The sequence below is a fragment of the Mustela nigripes genome, chromosome 14 (genome assembly GCF_022355385.1).
Source record: "Mustela nigripes isolate SB6536 chromosome 14, MUSNIG.SB6536, whole genome shotgun sequence".
Classification (NCBI taxonomy): domain Eukaryota; kingdom Metazoa; phylum Chordata; class Mammalia; order Carnivora; family Mustelidae; genus Mustela; species Mustela nigripes.
In genome coordinates this window covers 104491520-104514819 of record NC_081570.1, presented here as the reverse complement: position 1 = coordinate 104514819, position 23300 = coordinate 104491520, and the positions used below count along the sequence as shown (strand labels likewise).

At 37.8% G+C, this 23300-nt stretch overlaps 1 protein-coding gene across 1 annotated transcript in view; it reads left to right on the top strand.

Annotated features, from left to right (window-relative positions):
• RNF115 (ring finger protein 115) overlaps window positions 1-23300 on the top strand; it is a 73896-nt gene that overhangs the window by 19085 nt on the left and 31511 nt on the right. The window contains exons 2-4 of the mRNA XM_059375977.1: window positions 3065-3123; window positions 6977-7034; window positions 22977-23188. Coding sequence (XP_059231960.1) covers window positions 3065-3123; window positions 6977-7034; window positions 22977-23188 — 329 coding nt within the window. The remainder of the gene's footprint in view (window positions 1-3064; window positions 3124-6976; window positions 7035-22976; window positions 23189-23300) is intronic.

Sequence of the window (23300 nt, the reverse complement as noted above, 5' to 3'; positions counted from 1 at the left end):
TGATCATTAGTTGTTGGAAGATAGGGGAGATGGACTCCCAGGTTTCCAGTATGAGCAAGCTGGTATGTATGCCACATCTTTAGAGACAGAGTATGTGTGTATGTGTAAGGAAGAGAGAGAAAGAGCACTGAGAAACCTGGTCTGGGTTGGAGATACATGTTTGGGAGATGTTCCTGTATAGGGGGTATTTAAAACAGTGGGAATGAGCGAGAGGGAGAGGGAGGAAATCATAGGGCCCAGACCTATGATTGTGACAAATTACAACACTTTGTAATTGATTCCCTTTTTCTTTTTAACATTTGACATTAGAATAGGTTTAGGGTTAGCCTACTAAAATCAATCTCATTTGTATTCAGATAAACTTTCTTAGTGGGAGAGAAAGGGATGGAGTTACTGATAGCTTGGAGGGTGGCGGATGAAGGAGTAGGGGGAGGGGCTCAGGGATTTATATGGTCTCCAGATTATTTTATTTCTGAAGTGTACAGTGTGCCTGTTTTGAGTGTTTCTCAGCCTTCCTGTGTATAGCAGAGCAAAAAAACTTGAGAGCTTCTGATGCATAGGTTAAAGCTCATGGTATATCTGAGGTTTTCCACAATGTGGTCCCTGCCTACCTATTGACATTCAGACCACTCCCCTTCAACCTCTGTGCCTGTTAGAGTCTGTTGTGTTAATCCTTAGCCCATAATTTCCTTTCTCGTGGAGCAAAAGACTAATAATTTAAGTCACTGTTTCAGAGAAAGCCTTGCCTGGCCTTTCCTTATATTCCAAGTGTGCATTAATTATAGCAATTATTTTATTAAATTTTAATGTTTCTTGGATTGACTGTATCCTCACCAAACAAATCTTGTTGGAAAGGATTGGTCTTTTTATATCCCTTTGGTTTTCTTTTTATTTATTTATTTTTTTAATTTAAAAAATTTTTTAAAAGATTTTATTTATTTATTTGACAGAGATCTCAAGTAGTCAGAGAGGCAGGCAGGGAGAGAGAGGAGGAAGCAGGCTCTCCTTGGAGCAAAGAGTCCTATGTGGGGCTTGATCCCAGGACCCTGGGACCATGACCTGAGCCGAAGGCAGAGGCTTCAACCCACTGAGCCACCCAGGCGCCCCGGTTTTCTTTTTTAAAACAGTATTTATTTCCTTTTTTAGAGAGCGAGAGAGAGAGCAGGAGGAGAAGGAGAATTTTTTTTTTTTAAAGAAACTTTATTGTTTAAAGATTTTATTTGAGATAGAGCAAGGGCGAGAGAGAGTAAAAGAGCATGAATGGTGGGGAGGGACAGAAGGAGAAGGGAGAAGCAGACTTTCCACTGAGCAGGGAGCTTGACTCGGTGCTCAGTCCTAGGACCCTGGGATCATAACCTGAGCCAAAGACAGGTGCTCAACCAACTGAGCCACGCGGCACCCCCAGGAGAGAGAATCTTAATAAGCAGGCTCCCAGCTGAGCTCAGACCCTGATGTGGGGCTTGATCCCAAGATCCTGAGGTCACAGGTTAAGCGGAGACCAAGAGTAAGATGCTTAACTGACTGTGCCACCCAGGCGCCCCTCTTTTTATCTCTTTTAAGAAAGCATTTGAATATTTGAGTAACTATTCTGATTGTCTTTGACTAGCCAAATGTGGCTTACATCACTTTCTGGTAAGACAAAGTTTATATAGGGTTTACAGGGAGCAAGAAAATAGTTGAAAATGTCTTTCCCAGTCTATTTTAATAGGTAGTTAAAAATAGTTTTAGAAGTATGGTAAGTGGATGATAAAGGAAAGAAATACTTTAGGATGGTTAAAAAAAAAATGTATGACAAGGCAGTCTCTAAAGTGTATTCTTTTTTTTAAATAAGATTTGCTTATTTGGATGAAAGAGTATGTGAGATGGGGGAGGGCAGAGGGAGAGAAACTCGAGCAGACTCCATGCGGAGTGTGGAGCCTGACTGGGGGCTTGATCTCACCAGCCTGAGATCATGACTTGAGCTGAAATCAAGAGTCAGATGCTTAACTGACTGAGCCACCCAGGCACCCTTAAAGTGTATTCTTTCTTTTTTTTTTCTTTTTTAAAAAATTTTTTATTTATTTGAGAGAGAGAGAGCCTGTGCATGAGTTGGGGGTGGGTCAGAAGGAGAAGCAGAATCCCCATTGAGGGGAGCCAGGAGACCAACCTCGATCCCAGGACCCTGGGATTCTGACCCGACTCGATGGCAGACTCTTAACCGCCTGAGTCACCCAAGTGTCCTCAAAGTGTATTCTTTCTTATCAGTACTAACGCTTGATAAGATTCTTGGTACTGAAGGAAGTAGAAGCTGATTTGGAATTGTTCTAGTTATTTGAATTAACATTTCTGTTAAATACCTGAGAATGTTAAGTTTTATTTAGAGCCATTGGTAGTCAGAAAATAGATAAGAAATACTGAAAACTTCATTGTTAATTCCTAGTTTACCACTTGATTTATGTCGTGCTTCAGTTTGTGTCTTTTACACGTGTATAATATCAAATAGCAGTTTTTGTACCCATCAATTTTATAATCCCCCCCCGCCAAAGATTTTATTTATTTATTTACTTGACTGAGATCACAAGCAGGCAGAGAGGTAGGCAGAGAGAGGCGGGGAAGCAGGTTCCCTGCTGAGCAGAGAGCCCGATTCGGGGCTCGGTCCCAGGATCATGGGATCATGACCCAAGCCAAAGGCAGAGGCCTTAACCCACTGAGCCACCCAGGTGCCCCCAGTTTTATAATCTTAATACTGCTCTGATAACTAGTGGAGGTTTTTCATTAGATTTGAAGAGAAAATTAGATCATGAATTTATCCCAGTTTTTTAAAAAATCAACCCAAATTAAAAAACAAAAATCTGACATTCTCCCTTTCAGTGGGAGCTCTCAGAGGGAACCTCTTATGAAGCTATTCTGCAAACTTCTTATCGAATTCTTTATTTGCCAGAGTGTGATAAAAAAAACCGTCCTTGGAGTCAGCAAGTACATGTAACATTTCATTGCATCAGCTTGTATACTGCACATTACTCTGAAACTACATGCTTAGCTTTCTAATGAAAGATTCCTGTTTCTTTCTTTCTCTCTTTTATAGGAATATATTTGTCCCAGATGTGAATCAGGCTTTATTGAAGAAGTGACAGATGATTCCAGGTATTGTATAAGCTCGTGAATAAATCAGGCATTTTGTTATCAAAATTGTTTTCTGTCACCATTGACTGAATGAATAAAAGGAAAATTGTTCTATAACTTATGTTCTCTGCTAAGTGGAAGGAACGGAGGGAGGGAAGAAGAGGGAAGGGTAATAAAAATGGAAGAATTTGGGATGTGATGTGATAGTGGGTATGGTGAGATCCTCTGCTTCTGATTGTGTGTGGCATTCCTTTGAAATCTCTATATCCATATCAGAGGAAATCTGGTAAGTTTGCATTTGTTTTCTGAGTCTTTGGTGTCTTTTTAGATTATTGGGTGGTTTCAGTGACCACTCTGTTGCCTAAAGGTAAATGGCTGTTAAACCTCTTCGGTCAGCTTGGGACTGACTTCTGACAAAGATATCTAAGAAGGTAAGCAGGCTGGTCTAGTCAGGGAAACCGAGTTATTACTCTCTTTTGAGGAAAGCCTTTGGATCCTTCATCTTACTAAAATTATTGCAGTCAGACTTACGCCATTTTATAGCTGTAATATTAATTTGGTTCATAATGCTTGAAATCAGCTCTTATTGGTCTTTCTAGAGATATAAACCTTATAAAAGGGGAAGTGTTCCTGAAAGTGACAGTATTTTATATTACTTTTTGGTTAATATGGATAAAACTATAAAAACTTAATAAAAAGTAGAATAGCGTTGGTAGGATGGCCTTTTATGGCTAAACATAATGGCACATTTGTTCTTCTATGGCTGTTGGTTAGATAATTTGGTTGGACAATTGATGAAATACTGACTGGATGAAAAGAACCTGTAATCTGAAGCTTCTTTTAATCTTGGAGTGACTTTGGAGATTTTAATGGCAGTAAATAATTCCTTTGCTGTTGCTATTGGCAGACTCCAAAGTTGAAGGGCCCTTCCACAACCAGGAAAAACCACACATTTTACAGTATGTACTATTAGTTTAACTTTATTAATGAGTGGTGATTATATATATAAATGAACTGGAGCTTCTGGGGCATTATATGGCATGGGATCAGGTTTGGTACACTTACATGGTGATCTAATAATCTTGGTTTTTGAATAACACAATACCAGCTTTAAACCTGTAAGATTAGCATGACAGCAAAATGAGCAATTTTGTGAGAATAGCATGCTAACTTGGGGCAGCTTTTTATTTGTGCTTTTATAATGGCATCAAATACTTACTGCAAACACTTACGCTCTGCATGTATTGAATAAAGAGCATATTGGTTATTGGGAGGCAATTGATGGGCTTACTTTTTTGTTCTAAGTTTTTAAGTAGTAATCCTGGTTTCTTTAGCCTTGTGTATGAAGTATGGTTATAAATGCAGATAGTGATTAGCTGTAGGATGAGTCCTTTTTTTAGAAGGGAACTATGAATTTTATGGATCCTGCTTTCACTTGATTTAATTCTTTTATTTGTGCCTTTGTAGGCCAAAGGTTGTCCACCTACAGGTGCCATTAGTAGCAAATACTCAATTGTACAGATTATATGTCTTTTGAAAGGTTGGTGTTCTAAATGGTTGAAGAAATCTTTTTCTTAGAATCAGTTTCTTAGAAGTAGCATGGTATTCCCTTTATATTAAGTTCATAAACATTGGCTGATTTTTGAATACTTAGCAATTACAGTGGTAAGTAGTAGATGGTAAAAATGAACAATAGGAGGTCCTTACGTATAAATATTGGGTAGTGGGCTCCATATGTTACTGGACATTGATCACAGGGGCATCTTGTAAGTTTTCTTAAGCTTTGTAACATCTCTCAGAACATGTGGTTGTTTTATTATCCCTTCTCTATGATTAGCCTTGTTACTCTTAAAATATGGAGGAATTTTAAGGAAAGGGAATGCTGAGGAAGTTTCAGGGGGAGCAGAACTGTAAAAGATAAAGTTCATAGCTTTAATTACCAGGGATATTTGAATCCCTGAAACAATATAGTAGGCTTGAGCAATAAAATGGGTATACAGTGGTAGTTGAATTATTTACTAATTTAGCATAAATGTACCAGTACTTCTGGGCTTATTCTACATTTGAAGTGTTTTTAACTTCTGAAACAAATGCAAGTGTTAAATGGTTTCTAATTAGTGAATAAGGCCTGAGCATGACTACATAGAAAATGGCATTAGCTTTGCTTTTTCACTTTTGGTTTCAGACTAACCAAACTGTGTTTGTTTCTTCATTGAGCTGAGTGCAGTTGGTGTTCTGAAAATGAAAGCTATCTGCAGTAGTTTGTAGACTTGTATTTGGAGTGACTATGTGTACATGTTCATAGGCGTGTGTCTTGAAGTAAAAGTGATACCTGGTAGTTCTTGTGATTTTTTCCATTCCTTTCTCTACAAAATATTAGCCATTTTTCCTCTCCTTTTTTTTTTTTTTTTTTTTTTGCAGATTTCATGGGGACAATGGGATCTAATATTTCTCCCCAGTCCTCAGGAGTAGTTATTTTATTGTTTACACATTTTTTTTTTAAAGTAATCTCTCCACCCAGTGTGGGGCTTGAACTTACAACCCTGAGATCGAGTCACATGCTGTACCAGCTGAGTCAGCCAAGCGCCCCTGTTTTCACATTCAGCAATTTTATTTTCAAGTTACCAATGTAGAGTATGACGTTGCAGGGTTTTTCAAAAATGATGAATGCTCTGTATAATGTTTTACACACAGTAAACACTTTACATGTATTTGTGGTATGAACACATTCTTGATCCTCTGAATTTATATGTATACATATGCTTTTTTTTTTTTTTTTAAGATTTTATTTATTTATTTGACAGAGAGAAATCACAAGTAGTTGGAGAGGCAGGCAGAGAGAGAGAGACGGAAGCAGGCTCCCTGCTGAGCAGAGAGCCCGATGCGGGACTCGATCCCAGGACCCTGAGATCATGACCTGAGCCGAAGGCAGCAGCTTAACCCACTGAGCCACCCAGGCGCCCAGTATACATATGCTTTTTAAGGTTTTGTTTATTTGAGAGAGAGAGGGAGGGAATGAGCAGGGGGGAGGGGCAGAGGGAGGGGGAGAAGCAGACGCCCCACTGAGCAGGGACACCCCCCCCATGTGGGACTCCATCCCAGGACCCTGGGATCATGACCTGAGCTGAAGGCAGCCACTAAACCAACTGAGTCACCAGGCACTGTGAATTTAAATTTATGAAAGGAGGGAAAGGGTTAGAAGGGGATGAGATAAATTCTAGATATTAATAAGGTAGAATTTATAGTCAGAGTCAGAGTGCAGAGGGCTTTGGATCCTCATTTGGTCGGTGAATTCAGAAAAGACTTAATGGAGGAGGTAGCATTTGAGATGAGCCCTGAAGGATGGGTAGGATAATCAAAGAATAGTATAAACTATTAAAAGAAGAAAAAATATTTATTGAGATCTTTTATAATGTGCTAAGTATAGTACCAGGCCCCTTGTAGCACTGTATTTAATCATTCCCAAGTAGGCTCAAATGTTATGTTCATCTGGTGGTTGAATGATTTTTTTTAGCAAAACGTTATTTTGAGAATCTTGTTTTATTCCTTTGCCTCCTTGAGAATAAATGTTTTTTTTCTCTTGCTAGGTCAAATTTGAATTGCATTGCTGGCTGTGGTTCCTTCTTCCTACTCTGTGGTGGCCCCTCTTTCTAATTTTTCACTTAATTTATACTTGATTTTGTGGTTTGTTATAATATCTTTTGTAGATTAATCCACATGCCAGTTCTTCATAATTTCCTTCGTAGGTGTCACATTGGGATGAGTTATTTTTCCTTATTGGGCTTTGTTCTCATTGTACTATTCTATATTTAGCTTCTGGGAATGAAGCTTGTTCCTAGGAATAGAATCAGTACTCATTTCTTTTTCTCTTCAGTTTTTTAGGTGGTGGTGGCAGCCGGATAGACAGTAGCACATCAACACATTTTGCAGAGGTAAGTTTTCCTTTGGCTGTAGGGATTCTGTAGATAGTGGGTGGATGTTTAAACCGTGACAGAGTTCACCTGCCGCAAGTGCAGCAGAACATCAGAAAGTATAAGAAAAGTGTGGGCAAGAGTAGCCCTTAGAAAGATTTGTGTTTTTAGTAGTTGGGCCTTTGACATGTTACTTTTGGTAAACCTTTGACAAAGAGAGGAACCTTCTTGATCTGTGCTGTTTTAAACCTGGTGTTGTTTCCAATTGTTTTCTACTTCCTTAACTGTGTATATGGTGTGAAAGGAAAAAAAAACCTTGTGGTGTTTGTGAAATAACAGTGCTATAAACTCTGCTTTGGTGATGTGGCAGCCAAGGAAATAGCAGGCCAGAATGAGTTGTAATTGAAGTCACCATTCAGCTTTACACAGAGGTACTGGTTTTTAGAGATGGCCTCTAATAAACATGGTGGTTTGGTATGATTGGAATTGGGGGCCAGATTAAGTATATGGTATTTACTTGCCTTCCAGATCTCAAGGTGGGACCTATAATTAATTTCCAATTATATACATAACGTAGCATCCATAGTTTTGGGAAAAAAATCTTAACTATGATTTGAAAATGAGGCATTAGTTTCCATCTTGGAATACTGTTTTACATTAAATTGAGAGTAGTTTTGTTTTTCATTTTATTCATTAACTTAAAATCTCTTGCTTAGTTTTTTGGGGGATTATTTTAACCATTTTTTTTTTTTTTTAAGATTTTATTTATTTACTTGACAGACAGAGACCACAAGTAAGCAGAGAGGCAGGCAGAGAGAGAGGAGGACGCAGGCTCCCCGCTGAGCAGAGAACCCGATGCGGGGCTCGATCCCAGGATGCTGGGATCATGACCCGAGCCGAAGGCAGAGGCTTTAACCCACTGAGCCACCCAGGCGCCCCTATTTTAACCATTTTTAAGTGTACAAGTAAATGGCATTAAATGCTCTATTTTTAATCATTTAGAGACTATACCCTGTAAAAGACAGACCATCTATCTCATCCTATGAGAAACACTGGTTTGTTTTGCTTCTATTGTCAGACAACTTGGTTGGCTTTAGAAAGCTAACAGATGCCAAAAGAACAAAAAATTAAATCCCATAATCATGATGTTTCTATGTGTGTGTTTTGGGATCACATTAGCCTTTTCCAAAGATATCTCAGTTGCCTAGAAGCCTGGCAGAATTTTTTGTATTTATTTATTTGTTTGTAAAGTAAAACAGTTAGCAGTACATTGGACAATTGGTGTTCAAGAAGCAGCCCATAAAACCCTAAGCTCCTCTCCTTCATCCTCCGAAATTATCTCAAGACCTGTATTCCCCCAGATTTTTATGTTGTTAGAATTATAGTCAAGGGACACCTGGGTGGCTCAGTTGGTTAAGCAGCTGCCTTCGGCTCAGGTCATGATCCCAGTGTCCTGGGATCGAGTCCCGCATCGGGCTCCTTGCTCGGCAGGGAGCCTGCTTCTCCCTCTGCCTCTGCCTGCCATTCTGTCTGCCTGTGCTCGCTCTCTCCCCCTCTCTCTCTGATAAATAAATAAAATCTTAAAAAAAAAAAAAAAAGAATTATAGTCAAGAATCTTGACAAAATGTTTGAGTAAAATTTCTGTTTTACTAAAGGTACTTCCTTTTACTTATGGTCTTTGTAGTTCTTAACATCCAGTTTTAAGTTTTTTGGTTAAATCTGAAATGCCTAACATGGGCTGGTTAAAGTGTGCGTTGCAAGACATTTTGTGTCTTTGAACTACTATTTTTATTTTCTCATTTTGATAGATTGAAAAACATTATTTAAAGTTTATTCTTGCCAGGCCTGGAAGCCTTTTTAATTTTATTATGTATTTCCCTGTGTGTGTTATTTCCAATAACATAGATTGTCACTTACTAATTATATATATGCTGAAGAAACTTTATCTGATTTTCTTTAAATGTTAGTTCTCTTAGGAAATGGAAAAACATTGGTCTGTCAGTTTTATAGATATGACTCACCAGGGGAGATGCATTAAGAAGAAAAATAAATTAGGTAGTCATTTTCCTAACTTTAGTAATGCTAAATCTGTCACTGATGGCATGAGCTATCCTTCAGGTGTTAAAAGTAATTTTGCTGAATCATAGCCTGTGGCTTCATGTCCCTTAGGGTTTATAGCAAGGGCATGTTTATGCCCAGTTTTCCCTCTGTAGAGATCCCTTGTTATCATGCCTGAGTATGTCAGTTTTTTCCTTTTCTAATTATATTTTGCATTTAAAAAATAGAAAAAAATCTGTCTTTATGATATAGAAGTTGCCAGGGATTTAAATCTGTCAGCTTCTTAGCTAAATGTTTTATACACAGCATTCTCCTAGCAGTAGGGACAAGAAGCAAATGTTATGGTTACCTTGCCTGCAAGGAACTTAAAATTTCATTGGGGAACAAGTGCAAACACATGAAGCAAATGGGAAAATAACAAAGAGTATACAGAGAGTGTGATAAGCTTATTGTGGGAGGTATATAACAAGTACAGTAGAAGGGAGAGATTGGTAGGCTGCAGCCTCTGGGAAGACTGAAGTGTTTAGGAGGAGAGAGGTCAAATGACACAGTAGTATGCCTGGAACAAGATTGCCTGAGTTCAAATTCTGGGTTCACCACTTAACTGGCTGTGTAACCTGGGAAAAATTACTTAGAATCTCTTTGTGCTTCTGTTTCTTTGTAAATTGGGGAAAATAATATCTACCTCATAGGTTTGTGAGGGTTAAATGAAGTAAGACATTCTAGGTGTGTAGGCCAATGTGCCTGCCATGCAGTGAATTTCAATACATTTTAGCCATTCTCAAAACTTTGTTGAAAAGGTAAAACTCCTTCATGAGGAAGTTAAAAGAAGGCATCAAGCATTGGAACCTTACATGGTAGACAGAATTCAAATACACAATGAGGTGAAAAAAACTATCTCAAAATAATATTCATAAGCTATAAGGTTTTAGACTCATGTCCCTGGATGTAACACTTAGAAAATTATAAATAGGAACCAAAGTTATTTTCCTTTTCCATATTTTAGTTTATAAGTTTAGCAAAAGCTTATGCTGAGTTTTGTTCAGTTTTCCTCAGCCAGAGTTCCTTGTACAAAAAAGATGTTATTTTCTATAATTAGCATTTGCTGATAGCTGAATTCTTAAAATACTAGGTATGTTAGAAGAGGCTTAGTCCAAGCAAAATTTTAACAAAGTTAGTATTGATTTTTTAAATTTTTTTATTAAGTGGCTGTTGGGTCAGGAAATAGAGTGGGTAAAGTTGGAGTGAGGGTGGGAGGAGGGTTGCTAGTTAAATGGGAGTTTTGTCTGAGTATTGTGTGAGGATCAGTGTAGAATGAATCTAAAAATGTTGCTAGCAGTTTTTAGGGAGGAAGGGCATTGCTGTATTGAGGTTCCTGGTGGTAACCTGGTGAATTGAGCCCATGGCTGCCTGAGGGTTTCATTGATTATTTGAAAGTTTCTGACCATGACCTGGTGCCATTGAGACATCTGATCTTGAGAGTCTCAGCTTACCAAAATGGATCACTTCAGTGCAAAAGTGGCTGTGGCTGCTGCCTCTGATTAGCAGAAAATAAGATAGGTGGCTTCCTGGAAGCAGAACTCCCAGGTATATACATGAAGGTAGACTGCTCAGTCTGATTTGTATTTATTTAAATAAAATTTCTTTTGGTACATGATGTAGCATTAAAATGACAATAAAAAAATACTAAAAACATCTGGAGTCCCACTATTCCAGGAGCTTCTTTTCTCCACATATTTCCTTTCAGGTTTTATCTTGAGTCATTGGTACTGAAAGATACTATAACAGCATTAAGATTTTTAAAAATGAAAAATCTGTATTCTCATTATTTTAGCTTTATTTCTTTGCATATTTTACATTTTTCACCTACATGATTCATAACTGTTTCCAGAGGCATTCACAGAGTATACTATATTGAATTTCTGCTTTTTAACATTTACTTAGGGTTATGTAAAAAAACTTTTTTTGTCTCCTTGTAGTTAAAAGAATATAAAATTTATGAGTTCATATTGGTTCATGCCTGTACTGTGTTAAACTGTTATCCTATGTTAAACATGTCTGGTTATGTGTGATAGTTCATTGTGGATTGTATCTCTTCCCTCCACCTCTAAATCTAGAACACATTGAGAAATACAGAAGCCAGACAGATGGAAACAAAAATTTAGTTTTACTCTTCCCTATTGGAGAACATGGTTGGTTGATCTGTGGCCAAATGGACATCCAAAGTCTATATAGGATGACTTACCTAAGAATTAGAGGTTGCAGAGGAGGCATTCATACTCAGAACCATTTTTTTTTTTTTTTTTTTTGCATTTGTGTAGCTTCCTAATAGGTGAACCCCATCCGTTGGAGAAATGAATGAATGGTGAATCAGCAGATGTTAGGCTCTTGCCACTCACCAGTCAGATACATTACTCCTCTGGTAGAGAAGAATAATGAGGAATGATTGAAGAGGTCAGCGATGGAAATGAGAGATCTGATTCTTCCCTCTTCACTCTGGGTTTAGTGACTTAACCCTGAAGTTAGCAGGAGTATGGGAGTAGTGACTGTGCCATCTTGGGGAGATCAATAATATGTGATAGCAATTTTGCCTTTACCTTCATGAAGAAAGACTCTGCTCTTTTGTGTGTGCTTCTGGGACCTGTGGAGAAGGCTCTGAAATAATAAAAAAACATTAAGTAAATTATGTTGAACTAAATAAAGTTGTTAATATTCTACTATTTTTGACCTCCAGAAATGGCAATTTTATTTTATTATGTTTTTAAAAAAGATTTATTAATTTTAGAGAGAGCATGTGCTCGCATGAGGGAGCACAGAGAGGAGCAGAAGGAGAGAGAGAAAATCTCCAGCAGACTTGCCACTGAGCACATGGTCTGACGTGGGACATGATCTCAACAACCCTGAGATCATGACCTGAGCCTAAATCAAGAGTCGGACACTGAACCAACTGAGCCACCCAGGCACCCCCACCAAAATGGCAATTTTACATGAGTCAATCTAGTAAAAAGAAGTTAAAGATTTTAAACCATCTTTCCCTGGGTTAACCATTCTTTTACCTGTTTGTTATTCTCAGTCTCAGCCAGATGCCAGTAGAGTTTGGGTTCTTCGAGCTGTTGCAACTTGGATTGAATCTTAAAGTTTGGATTAATTCAACCAAATCTTTGATGTGTCTCATTTTTTAGTGTGAAGAGCTCATTTCATGTTACCTGCTTTACATCCAGTCAGTTTGGAGATGTCAAGTAAAACTCCTGAGCTTTTTGCAGTTGTTGAAAAAAATAACTCTTTGCATAATTGAGTGCATACTCAATTCATACCAATGACCACAAATTAGCAGAGACCACAAACTTAATGGTAACAGATGGAAAAACGGTAAAACAGAATATTCTTGGTGTCAGTCTTGCCAGTTGCCCAGAGTCCATGGCCTGTAAATTTAAACTTATTTGGGAAAAAGTACCTTTCGGGAGATTGTTTATGGCACAGTGTTTATATTACTGGGGAAATAGGGATGTGCGTCATATTTTTTGTGTGTGAATGGCATTTGAGCTCTGTATTTTGATCAAATTTAGGAATTCGACATGGTTGCAGCTACAGTGTTGAGGTTTCTTTTTGAGGGCCCTTTCTTTCCTAGGCAGTATAGTATAAACCTCTGAATTTCCATTTACTTTTATTTTTTTTTTTTAATAAGAAGGTTTTATTTTATTTTATTTTATTTAAGACTTTATTTATTTTATTTATTTATCAGAGAAAAAGAGCACAAGTCAGGGAGGGGCAGGCAGAGGGAGAAGCAGGCTCCCTGCTGCAAGGAGCCTGATGTGGGACTCGATCCCAGTATCCTGGGATTATGACCTGAGCCAAAGGCAGATGCTTAACTGACTGAACCACCCAGCCATCCCTCCATTTACTTTTAAGTCTTATATTCCAGGTACCCCTGAGTTGAATTGAGGATGAGCATGTTTTTTACTTTTCTTTCAGTTATCTTCTCTGCTTCTTAAAATCATTCTAATGTTTATTACTATTGTTTTAAAAAATTATTCTAATTTTTCCTTAATTTATTGAACAAATCTATTTTCCTGGAGATAGATGTCTTAAAGTATGGGTCTATTAAATTGTCCTCTTAGCTTTTAGGTTTCAGTAATTTTATTCTACCTCTAAGTAGAAGCTTTGTTTCCATGGTAAATGGGACCCCTGCACTTATTTGCCTGTTGGCTAATAAAAGCTACTGCCTTTCTCAGGATGAAGATATAGTTTAGGTCTCCAGTATCTAAAAAGCAAGGATCAAAAGTTAGGCTCCTTTTGGGTTCACACACAGTTCAAAATAAGATAAAAGGTGGTTGGAGCTGGTAATCTAATGCCATTTAACTCTGCTACCAATGGCAGATTAAAGGTAGAATGCCTCTACAACCATTATAACCATATAATAACCATATAATCTTCCCAAATGGAATATTTTGTGAAAAGTTAAACTAAAAAGAATAAAAATTATATAATTTTTTGGAAATCTACTGATTAGACAGAAAATTGGTTTTGTTATATAGGTGAACTTATTAAGCAGTTGTTCAAACATTTCTTGAAAATAAAATTCTAGGGGGGACCTGGCTGGCTCGGTCGTAAGAGCATGTGACTCTTCATCTCGGGGTTGTGAGTTTGAGACCCATGTTGGGTGTAGAGATTACATACCTACCTACCTACCTACCTACCTACATACATACATAAACAATTAACTAACTAACTTAAAAAACACCCCAAATTCTAAAAAATAAAAATAACTTAGGTCCTTAAAACCTGGCAGAATTTTACAAGAACAGAAAACTATGGACCAGTATCCCCTTGTGAACATAGATGTGAAAATCCTCAACAAAATTTTAGCAAATAGAACCCAACAGTGTATGAGAAGGGTTAGACATCATGTTCAAATGAGATTTATTTCATTTGGAATGTTAGTTCATAATTTGAATGTTAGTTCAACATTTGAAAAATCAAACAACGTAACTCACCATAGTACACTACAGAGTAAAAACCATATAGTCATCTCAGTGGATGCAGATTAAGTATTTGACGAAATCTAAAAAAAAATTTTTTTTAAAGAGAGAGCAAGAGCACATACTTTCCTTGGGGGGAGCGGGCAGAGGGAGAAAGGGAGAATCTTAACCGGGCTCCATGCCCAGCACAGAGCCCAACTTGGGGCTTGATCTCACAACCCTGAGATCATGACCTGAGAGAAGATCAAGAGCCGGATGGTTAATTGACTGAGCTATCCAGGTGCCCCTAACATCCATTTTTGATAAAATCTCTGAGCAAACTAAAGTAGATGGCAACAGCCTTTATCTGACAAAGAACTTCTACTAAAATCCTGTAATTAATACCATTATTAATGGTGAAACACAGTGTTTTCTAGCTAAGATCAGGAATAAGACCAGGATGTCCTTTCTCATCACTTGTGTTCAACATTGTTTTGGAGGCTCTAGCCAGTATAATAAGGTAAGATAGGTAGAGACAGACAGATGTAAGTAGTATCCAGATTAGAAAGGAAGACGTAAAACTATCTATTCACAGTTGGCATGATCATTTATTTTGAAGGAATCTGTAAGAGAGCTGTTAGAACTAGTTAGTGAATTTATTAGCAAGGTTACAGGGTATGAAAAAACAAGCAAAAATCAATTATATTTTTACTTATTAGCAATAGTTGGAAATCGAAGTTAAAAAAATAATTTACAATAGTATACAAATGTGAAATACTTTTTCAGAAAAGATATATAAGATCCAAAAGTGGAGAATTACAAAATGTACTTAAAGAAATTGAAGAACACCTAAATAAATGGAGAAATAATGTCCCACTCAGGATGAACTTAATATTGTTGGGATGTCATTTATAATTTGGTGTAATTCCAGTAAAGATCCCAGTCAACTTTTTTTTATAGAAATTGACAAGCAGATTGCAAAATTCACATGGAGATGTGAGGTGGTTAGAATAGCTAAAACTTCTTTGAAAAAGAAGAAAAAAGTTGGAGGACTAATACCTGATTTTAGAGCTTATTATAAAGCTACAGTAATCAAGACTGTGTTATTGCCACAAAGATCAAAAGAGCAGAATATCCAGAATCCAGAAGCAGACACACACTATGGACAAGTGATTTTGACAAATGTACAAAGGCAATCCAGGAGAAAAAAGATGGCCCTTTTAAATGTGCTGAAACATTTGCAGTACAATAATATGAGCTTAGATACAAACTTTAAACTATATATAGAAATTAGCCCAAGATGGATAGCCCAAGATAGACCTAAATGTAAAGCTTTTTTATACTTTGAGGAAGAAAACACAGGAGGAAATCTTTTTTTTTTTTTTAAGATTTTATTTATTTATTTGACAGAAATCACAAGTAGTTGGAGAGGCAGGCAGAGAGAGAGAGAGGAGGAAGCAGGCTCCCTGCTGAGCAGAGAGCCCCATGCGGGACTCGATCCCAGGACCCTGAGATCATGACCTGAGCCGAAGGCAGCGGCTTAACCCACTGAGCCACCCAGGCGCCCAGGAGGAAATCTTTATAACCTTGGGGTAGGCAAAGATTTCTTAGATATGACACCAAAAGCGTGACCCATAAAAGGAAAAATTGAGAAATTGGACTTCATCAAAATTAAAAACTTCTTGTCTTCATAAGAATGAAAGGACAAGCCACAGTCTGGTAGAAAATGTTTTCAGATCATTTATCTCACGAAGGACTTGTATGCAGACTATGCAGAGAACTCAAAATGGAATAATAAGAAAACCCATTTTTTGAAAATGACAAAAGATTTGAACAATTTGCTTCTCCAAAAAAGATTTACAGATGGCAAATAAACATGCAAAAAAAAGGCTGAACATCAAAAAAAGAAATGCTCAACCTCATTAATCATTAGGGAAATGCAAGTTAAAACCACAATGAAATACCACTATGCAACTGTCTGAATAGCTAAAATTTGAAAGACTGGCCATACTAACTGCTGGTGAGGCTATGGAACAACTGAAATTGAATGTAAAAATGGAACAGTCACTTTAGAAAACACACTAGCTGTATATATAAAAAAAAAGATCTGCATATATAAATATGTGTACAGATGTTCATAGCAACTTTATTTCTAGTAGCTAAAAATTAGAAACAGCCCACATCAACCCATCAGCAGGTAGGTGGGTAGACAAATTGTGGTATAGTCACATTATGGAATCCTACTCAGCGTAAACCACTGATATGGACAAATGTCAACATAATCGATTAAAAGAAACCAGAGTACATACAATATGATCGCTATTACATGAAATTCTAGAAAATGCAAACCGCAGGAAGATCAGTGTTTTTTTAGGGGCAGGAAGAAGGGATTACCTAGGGGTATTAGAAAACATTTGGAGCTGATAGGTATGTTCTTTATCTTGATTAAATGTTTTTATTTTTATTTATTTATTTTTTAAAGATTTTATTTATTTATTTGACAGAGAGGGATCACAAGTAGGCAGAGAGGCAGGCAGAGAGAGAGAGAGAGAGAGGGAAGCAGGCTCCCTGCTGTGCAGAGAGCCCGATGCGGGACTCGATCCCAGGACCCTGAGATCATGACCTGAGCTGAAGGCAGCGGCTTAACCCACTGAGCCACCCAGGTGCCCTTGATTAAATGTTTTTATAAAGTTGCTTGTGACCTTTTTCAAAATTGTACTGTCGATTGATTTATCTGTATGAGACTAGGTTTGGTTTTGTTTTTGAGATTTTATTTATTTAAGAGCGAGAAAGAGGGACCACAAAGGGAGAAGCAGACTTCCCTGCTGAGCAGAGAGCCCAGAGAGCTTGATGCGGGCTCTATCCCAGAACCCTGAGATCATGATATGGGCTAAAGGCAAACGCTTAACCAGCTGAGCCACTGGAGACTGTAGTGTTTTTATTTATTTTATTTTACTTTTAAGATTTTATTTGTCAGAGAGAGAGAGCATAAGCAGGCAGAGTGGCAGGCAGAGGCAGAGAGAGAAGCAGGCTCCCCACTGAACAAGGAGCCTGATGTGGAACTCGATCCCAGGATCCTGGGATCACAACCCAGCTGAAGGCAGCAGCTTAACCCGACTGAGCCACTCAGGCTCCACTCCACTCCACTCCACTCCAACTGCAGTGTTTTTAAAGATATAATTCATATACCCTGTAATTTTACCTTTAAAGTGTACAACTCAGTGGTTTTAGTATATTCAGTGTACAGCCATCCCCACTAATCTTCTTCTTCTTTTTTTTTTTTTAATATTTATTTATTTATTTTTTTTTGACAGAGAGAGAGAGAGATCACAAGTAGGCACAGAGGCAGGGAGAGAGAGAGTGGAAGGGAAGCAGGCTCCCTGCTGAGCAGAGAGCGGGATGTGGGACTCCATCCCAGGACGCTGAGATCATGACCTGAGCCAAAGGCAGCGGCTTAACCCACTGAGCCACCCAGGCACCCCCATCCCCACTAATTCTAAAACTTCTTTATCACCCCCAAAAGTAACCCTGTATCCATAATCACTCCTTTTTCTCCCTAATTCCCTCAGCTCTAGGTAACCACCAATCTATTTTCTCGCTGGATTTGCCTATTTGGGACATTTTATTTATTTATTTATTTATTTATTTATTTTTTAATTTTTTTTAAGATTTTATTTATTTACCTGACAGAGAGAGATCACAAGTAGGCAGAGAGGCAGGCAGAGAGAGAGAGGAGGAAGCAGGCTCCCCGCTGAGCAGAGAGCCCGACGCGGGACTCGATCCCAGGACCCCGAGATCATGACCTGAGCCGAAGGCAGCGGCCCAACCCACTGAGCCACCCAGGCGCCCGGGACATTTTATTTAAATCATACATTACGTGACCTTTGTGACTGATTTCTTTCACTTACCATATTGTTTTGAGTGTTCATCCATGTTGTAGCATGTATCAGTACTTTATTCTTTTTTATGGCTATGTAATATTTCATTTGTATGGATATAGTACTACACTTTATTCACTCATCAGTTGGTGGGCATTTGGTTGTTTATACTATTTAGCTGTTATGAATAAGGAATATTTGTGTGTAAATTTTTGTGTGAACATATGTTTTCTTAGATATATAACTAGGTGTGAAATTGCTGGGTCTTCTGGTAACTGTTTAACTTTTGAGGAACAGACCATAGTATTTTAAGGGATGCTAATGTGATTATGGTTAGCTAATAGCAAATTCTGGAAAAGTATTGTCCATCCTGTTTTTTATATTGAAATCTGTAAATATTTCAGCATGGGTGTTTTCAGAAGTATTTGTCTTTTTACCTCCATTCAGAGTAACATTTCAGTTTTTCAAGCAAAAATTGTCAAATAAACGGTCTCTATGAATCTTTTGGCTGTTTCACCAAAACTTTGTAATAATGTTCTCTGGTTTTACTTATACATAAGCCATGTGCTGAATATCCAGTTTTATAGATAGGCTTTTTTTTTTTTTTTAAACCTCTTATGCTTGTCTAAGTTTGCTCAGAGGCATATAGCCTGAAGCTGTTCTTTTCCTTAGTGTTGATTTGGTATAAATTTGTTTAGCACACTTTATATCCTGTGTTCTGGGGCCAGTGTACACTGTTTGGGACAAATACATTGTTTGCACTAATTGTCAGTTTCCAAACATATACCAAATACCTCATGCTTGTATTGCAGCTGTTCCTAATCTTTGGCTCCTTTAGAATTTTTGTATGTATTAGATGTGATAACAATTTGTATAATTATCAATGCAGATTATTATGCTCTTGGTACTTGATTTTTCTTCTAGTCACAATTCTCAAATATTTAGTTTTTATGTTAATTATAATGATTGCTTTGAGAGTTCTTTTCTGTGAGCAGACTTTGTGGAACTTTATTCTTATAGTAAGGGTATTGTACATTTCCTGTATTTATGTAAGTGATTTGGATGATGGAAAACATGGAAGGGGTAATACTTTTCACTTATTAAAGGCAAGTACAGTTTTGGATATTTAAAAGTTGCGTTTACTTTGGAATTTGGGGTCATGAAAATGTTGTGTTTTAGACCACTTTTCAGACTAGAAACCAGTAATCTTTACTGGGGGGGGGGGGACTGTCATTAGAAGGGGAGATAAGTCTGATGATGAAGTACAAATGGCAGTTAAAGTGTAAAGGTGCTTTATTTCACTTTTAGTGTGCGTATTATTTTTTGTTCATCTAGTTGGACATCAGAAGTTTTTGGAAGTTATTAAAAAACAGTGTTGGATGGGCGCCTGGGTGGCTCATTGGGTTAAAGCCTCTGCCTTCAGCTCAGGTCATGATTCCAGGTTCCTGGGATCGAGCCCCGCATCGGGCTCTCTGCTCCTTGGGGAGTCTGCTTTCTCCTCTCTCTCTCTGCCTACTTGTGATCTTTGTCTGTCAAATAAGTGAATAAAGTCTTAAAAAAAAAAAACAAAACAGTGTTGGCAAGAGTATGGGAGAATGAAAGCTGTTATACTCTGAGGAGTATCAATTGGTATAGCCCTTTGGTGGATGGCTTGGTGTAATCTAACAAAATTTAAAATGCTTATACCCAGTAATTCTTTATCTGTGCTACAGGATATCCATATGAAAAAGAATGATTCCTAATATATTTTACGGGGCTAGGATAACCTCATAGCAAAACCAGACAAGGAGAGTATACAAAAGGAACATTAGGGGCTAATTCACTCATGAACATAAGATGCAGAAATTTACCCAAACCCCAGAAATAGAATGCAGCAATGTATTATAAAAGCCAGCTTGTGTTCATCCTAAGAATTCAAGGTTGAGGGGTATGTGGGTGGCTTGGCTCAGGTCACGATCCCAGGGTCCTGAGATTGAGACCTGCATTGGGCTCTCTGCTCAGCAGGGAGCTGCCTTCTCCCTCTCCCTCTGCCTGCCACTCTGTCAAATTAAAAAAAAAAAAAAAAAAAGAATTTAAGGTTGGGCTAATATTAAAGGCTAGAAGGCAGTGATGTTATTTTAAAGTGCTGAAAGAAGAAACTGCCAGCCAAGAATGTAAAATCTGGCAAAAGTGGGGCGTCTGAGGGGCTCAGTTAGTTAACTGTCTGCCTTCATTCGGCTAAGGTTGTGATATCCAGGGTCCAGCCCCTGAGTGGGCTCTCTGCTCAGTGGGAAGTGGGGTGTCTGCTTCTTACTCCTCCTCTGCCCTGCCCCCGACCCTGCCTGTGCACTATGCAGTCCTTCTCTCAAATAAATAAAATTCTTTATTGGGGGGGGGGGGAAACCTCTGGCAAAAGTATCTTTCAAGAATGAAGGAAAAATTAAGACATTCCCAGATAAACAACATTTGAGGGATTTCTTTGCTGATAGACCTTCTGTATAAGAAATGCTGAAGGGAGTCTTTCAGGCTCTCTGCAGACCTATTGAATTTACTTTCTGGAGTAGAGCCAAAGAATATGCATTTTAAATAAACTCTCCTATTTATTCTTACACGCCAGGAACAAAAACCTTACAATGAGATACCATTTTCTATCTAGCAGATTGGTAAAAACTAAAAACAAAAACAAAAGCCCTGTGCTATCTAGTGCTTGCCAGGATTTGGTACAATGGAAACTCTTGGTGAATGTGTGAATTGATGATAACTTTGCAAAAATAGTTTGGCATTGCCTAGTAAAATTGAAGATATATAGACCATATAAAGTTGTACAAACTGCGAAATGGAGAGACTTTTCTATCTCTGCATATATGAATGTTCACACTGGCTGTTTGTAATAGCAAAAACCTAGAAACAATCTAGATGTTTATTGAGAGGAGAAAGTGTGGTGTAAAATGTGTGTGAAAATGAATGCACTGACATGTGCGACCAAAAATGCAAGTGCTTTCATAAGGCACTTTCATAATTCGTTAAGTCACATTTTATTAGAGATACATACATTTCTAGTAAAACGATAAAGGAAATCAAGGGGATGTTTAAAAATTATGGGTTGTGGTTACTGGAGGTTGGGACAGGGAGGGACACACAGAGGGTTTCAGTGGCTTTAGTGATGTGAACTAAGAGATGGTTATGTGGGTATATATTTTATTTTCTTAATGCCTCATTATGTTTTACATGTATCAAATACCAGTATCATAATAAAAATGTTAAAACTACGTGAAATATAATATAAAAACATCCATATTGTGCTGCTATTGAAAAGAATGATAGGACTTTGTATTCTGACTTTTTCCTCTGTGGCTTTAATCCCTAACATCTACAGTTTCCTTTGCCTTCCATTTGTGGGATAGTATCTCTTCAACTTAAAAATCAAATCCATTGGGGCGCCTGGGTGGCTCAGTGGGTTAAAGCCTCTGCCTTCGGCTCAGGTCATGATCCCAGGGTCCACATCAGGCTCTCTGCTCAGCAGGGAGCCTGCTTCCTCCTCTCTCTCTGCCTGCCTCTCTGCCTACTATAACCTGTCTGTCAAATAAATAAAATCTTTAAAAAAAAAAATGAAATCCATTGAGGCAGAGGTGTTTTTTTTTTCCAACATCTTATTTACTGCCATATCTTAAATAGTTCCCAGAAAGTACAGAAAGAGTACATGCTAAACAGGCATTTATTGAATGAAAGAATATGTGTGTGTTAACACGGAGATATTTAAAGATTGGAATTCTACACACTAAATTAACTTCTGAGTAGGAGAGTAGAACTGTATTGCACTTTGTATTTTATATTCTGCATTTGCATTTTTGTAATATATTTATTATGTATTTTTTTAATTAAAGGAGGAGGAAACATCTTTGAAAATCAAGAAGCAAAATGTAAACTGGAGAAAGATGACAAAAAATAACATTGTTGACAAACCTAAACAAACTCCTTAATTTCAGGAATTAATTTGACAAGTTATTAGATGTTAGGTCTGGAATCAGATCAACTTTAACATACAGCTGGGCTGGTATCCCTTTCTCTGAATGTTTCTGGAGGAGACTGTTGTTAGCATGGGTCTCTGGAAGAAATAACTAGTCTTGAGCAGATGGGCTGTGAGGATTTTAAGACCTAAGATCTTGTGCTGAGCAGTTTTGTGTCCCTGTAATTATATATACACTAAATAATGTGTTTTCTGTTGGACTTAAAATTTTGAAACAAAATGAAAAGACCAGGATGTAACCAGGGTTATGTACTTGGTATATAGTAAAATAAATAGTAGTCTCTCTGAAAATACCTGGTGTACAGGTAAATACAATTTAAATTTGGTGGTTTGTTTTTTCCATGCAGTCTTTGTTGAATAATTCCAAACACCTCCCCAACCCAACCCCCCCAGCACTCCCACACACCCAACAACACCTTTGTAATGATAAAATGTGTACAATAGAATGGTCTTATCAAACATTCCTGCACTGCTTTGGCAGGCTTTGACAATGCCCCTTTCTGATGCAGCTTCTAGATAATAGAAGTATTTTATAGACCTCTGTCTCTACTTTGTGGTAATGGTGCTCTTTATAAAGTGTGTAAATACATCCATTTTATTTAAACCTTAGATAATTACATAGTAGAAATGTGGATGTTATTTGTGACAAAGCACAAGAATATGATGATCTACATGATTATGCCTAGGACAGAAGTCCATGATCATGTCTGGCTCGCATTTTTACTTCAGAAGGAGACACTGGCCAGAGGCATGTGGACATGAGATCAGTGTTAAGGAAAGGGTCCAGCTGTTGGCTTGTTTCTGTATGAGGAAAATTAACTTTCTCAGTGTCTAAGTGCCTCTCCTGCACACACATACACCATGCATGCTCTTGAAAGACATTTTTTTTTCTCCTTCATGAAACTAGGGAAACATACACGTCTTTAGTTTGGAGCTACTGAATTTCAAAGTGTTAAAAACTATTCCAAAAAAATTTTTTTCCCTCTTTTTCAGTATTTATTCTTTATCATTTCCTCTGATCTTGAAACCAGTAACGTGTTGTTTATTTCTGGTTTTTTACTAGCTCTGGGAGCATTTGGACCACACGATGTTTTTCCCAGATTTTAGACCATTTCTAAGTAGCAATCCACTGGACCAAGATAATAGAGCCAATGAGAGGGGTCACCAAACTCACACTGACTTCTGGGGACCAAGCCGGCCTCCACGGCTGCCAATGACTCGAAGATACAGATCACGAGGAAGTACTCGTCCTGATAGATCCCCAGCTATTGAAGGGTGAGTTTTTTATTTAAGTTTCTTTAAGGGTAGTTTCAATGAAGGACGTACTGGCATAATCTAATCTTTATAAGGTTCTCATACTTCTTACCTTTATGGATAAGATGGAAGT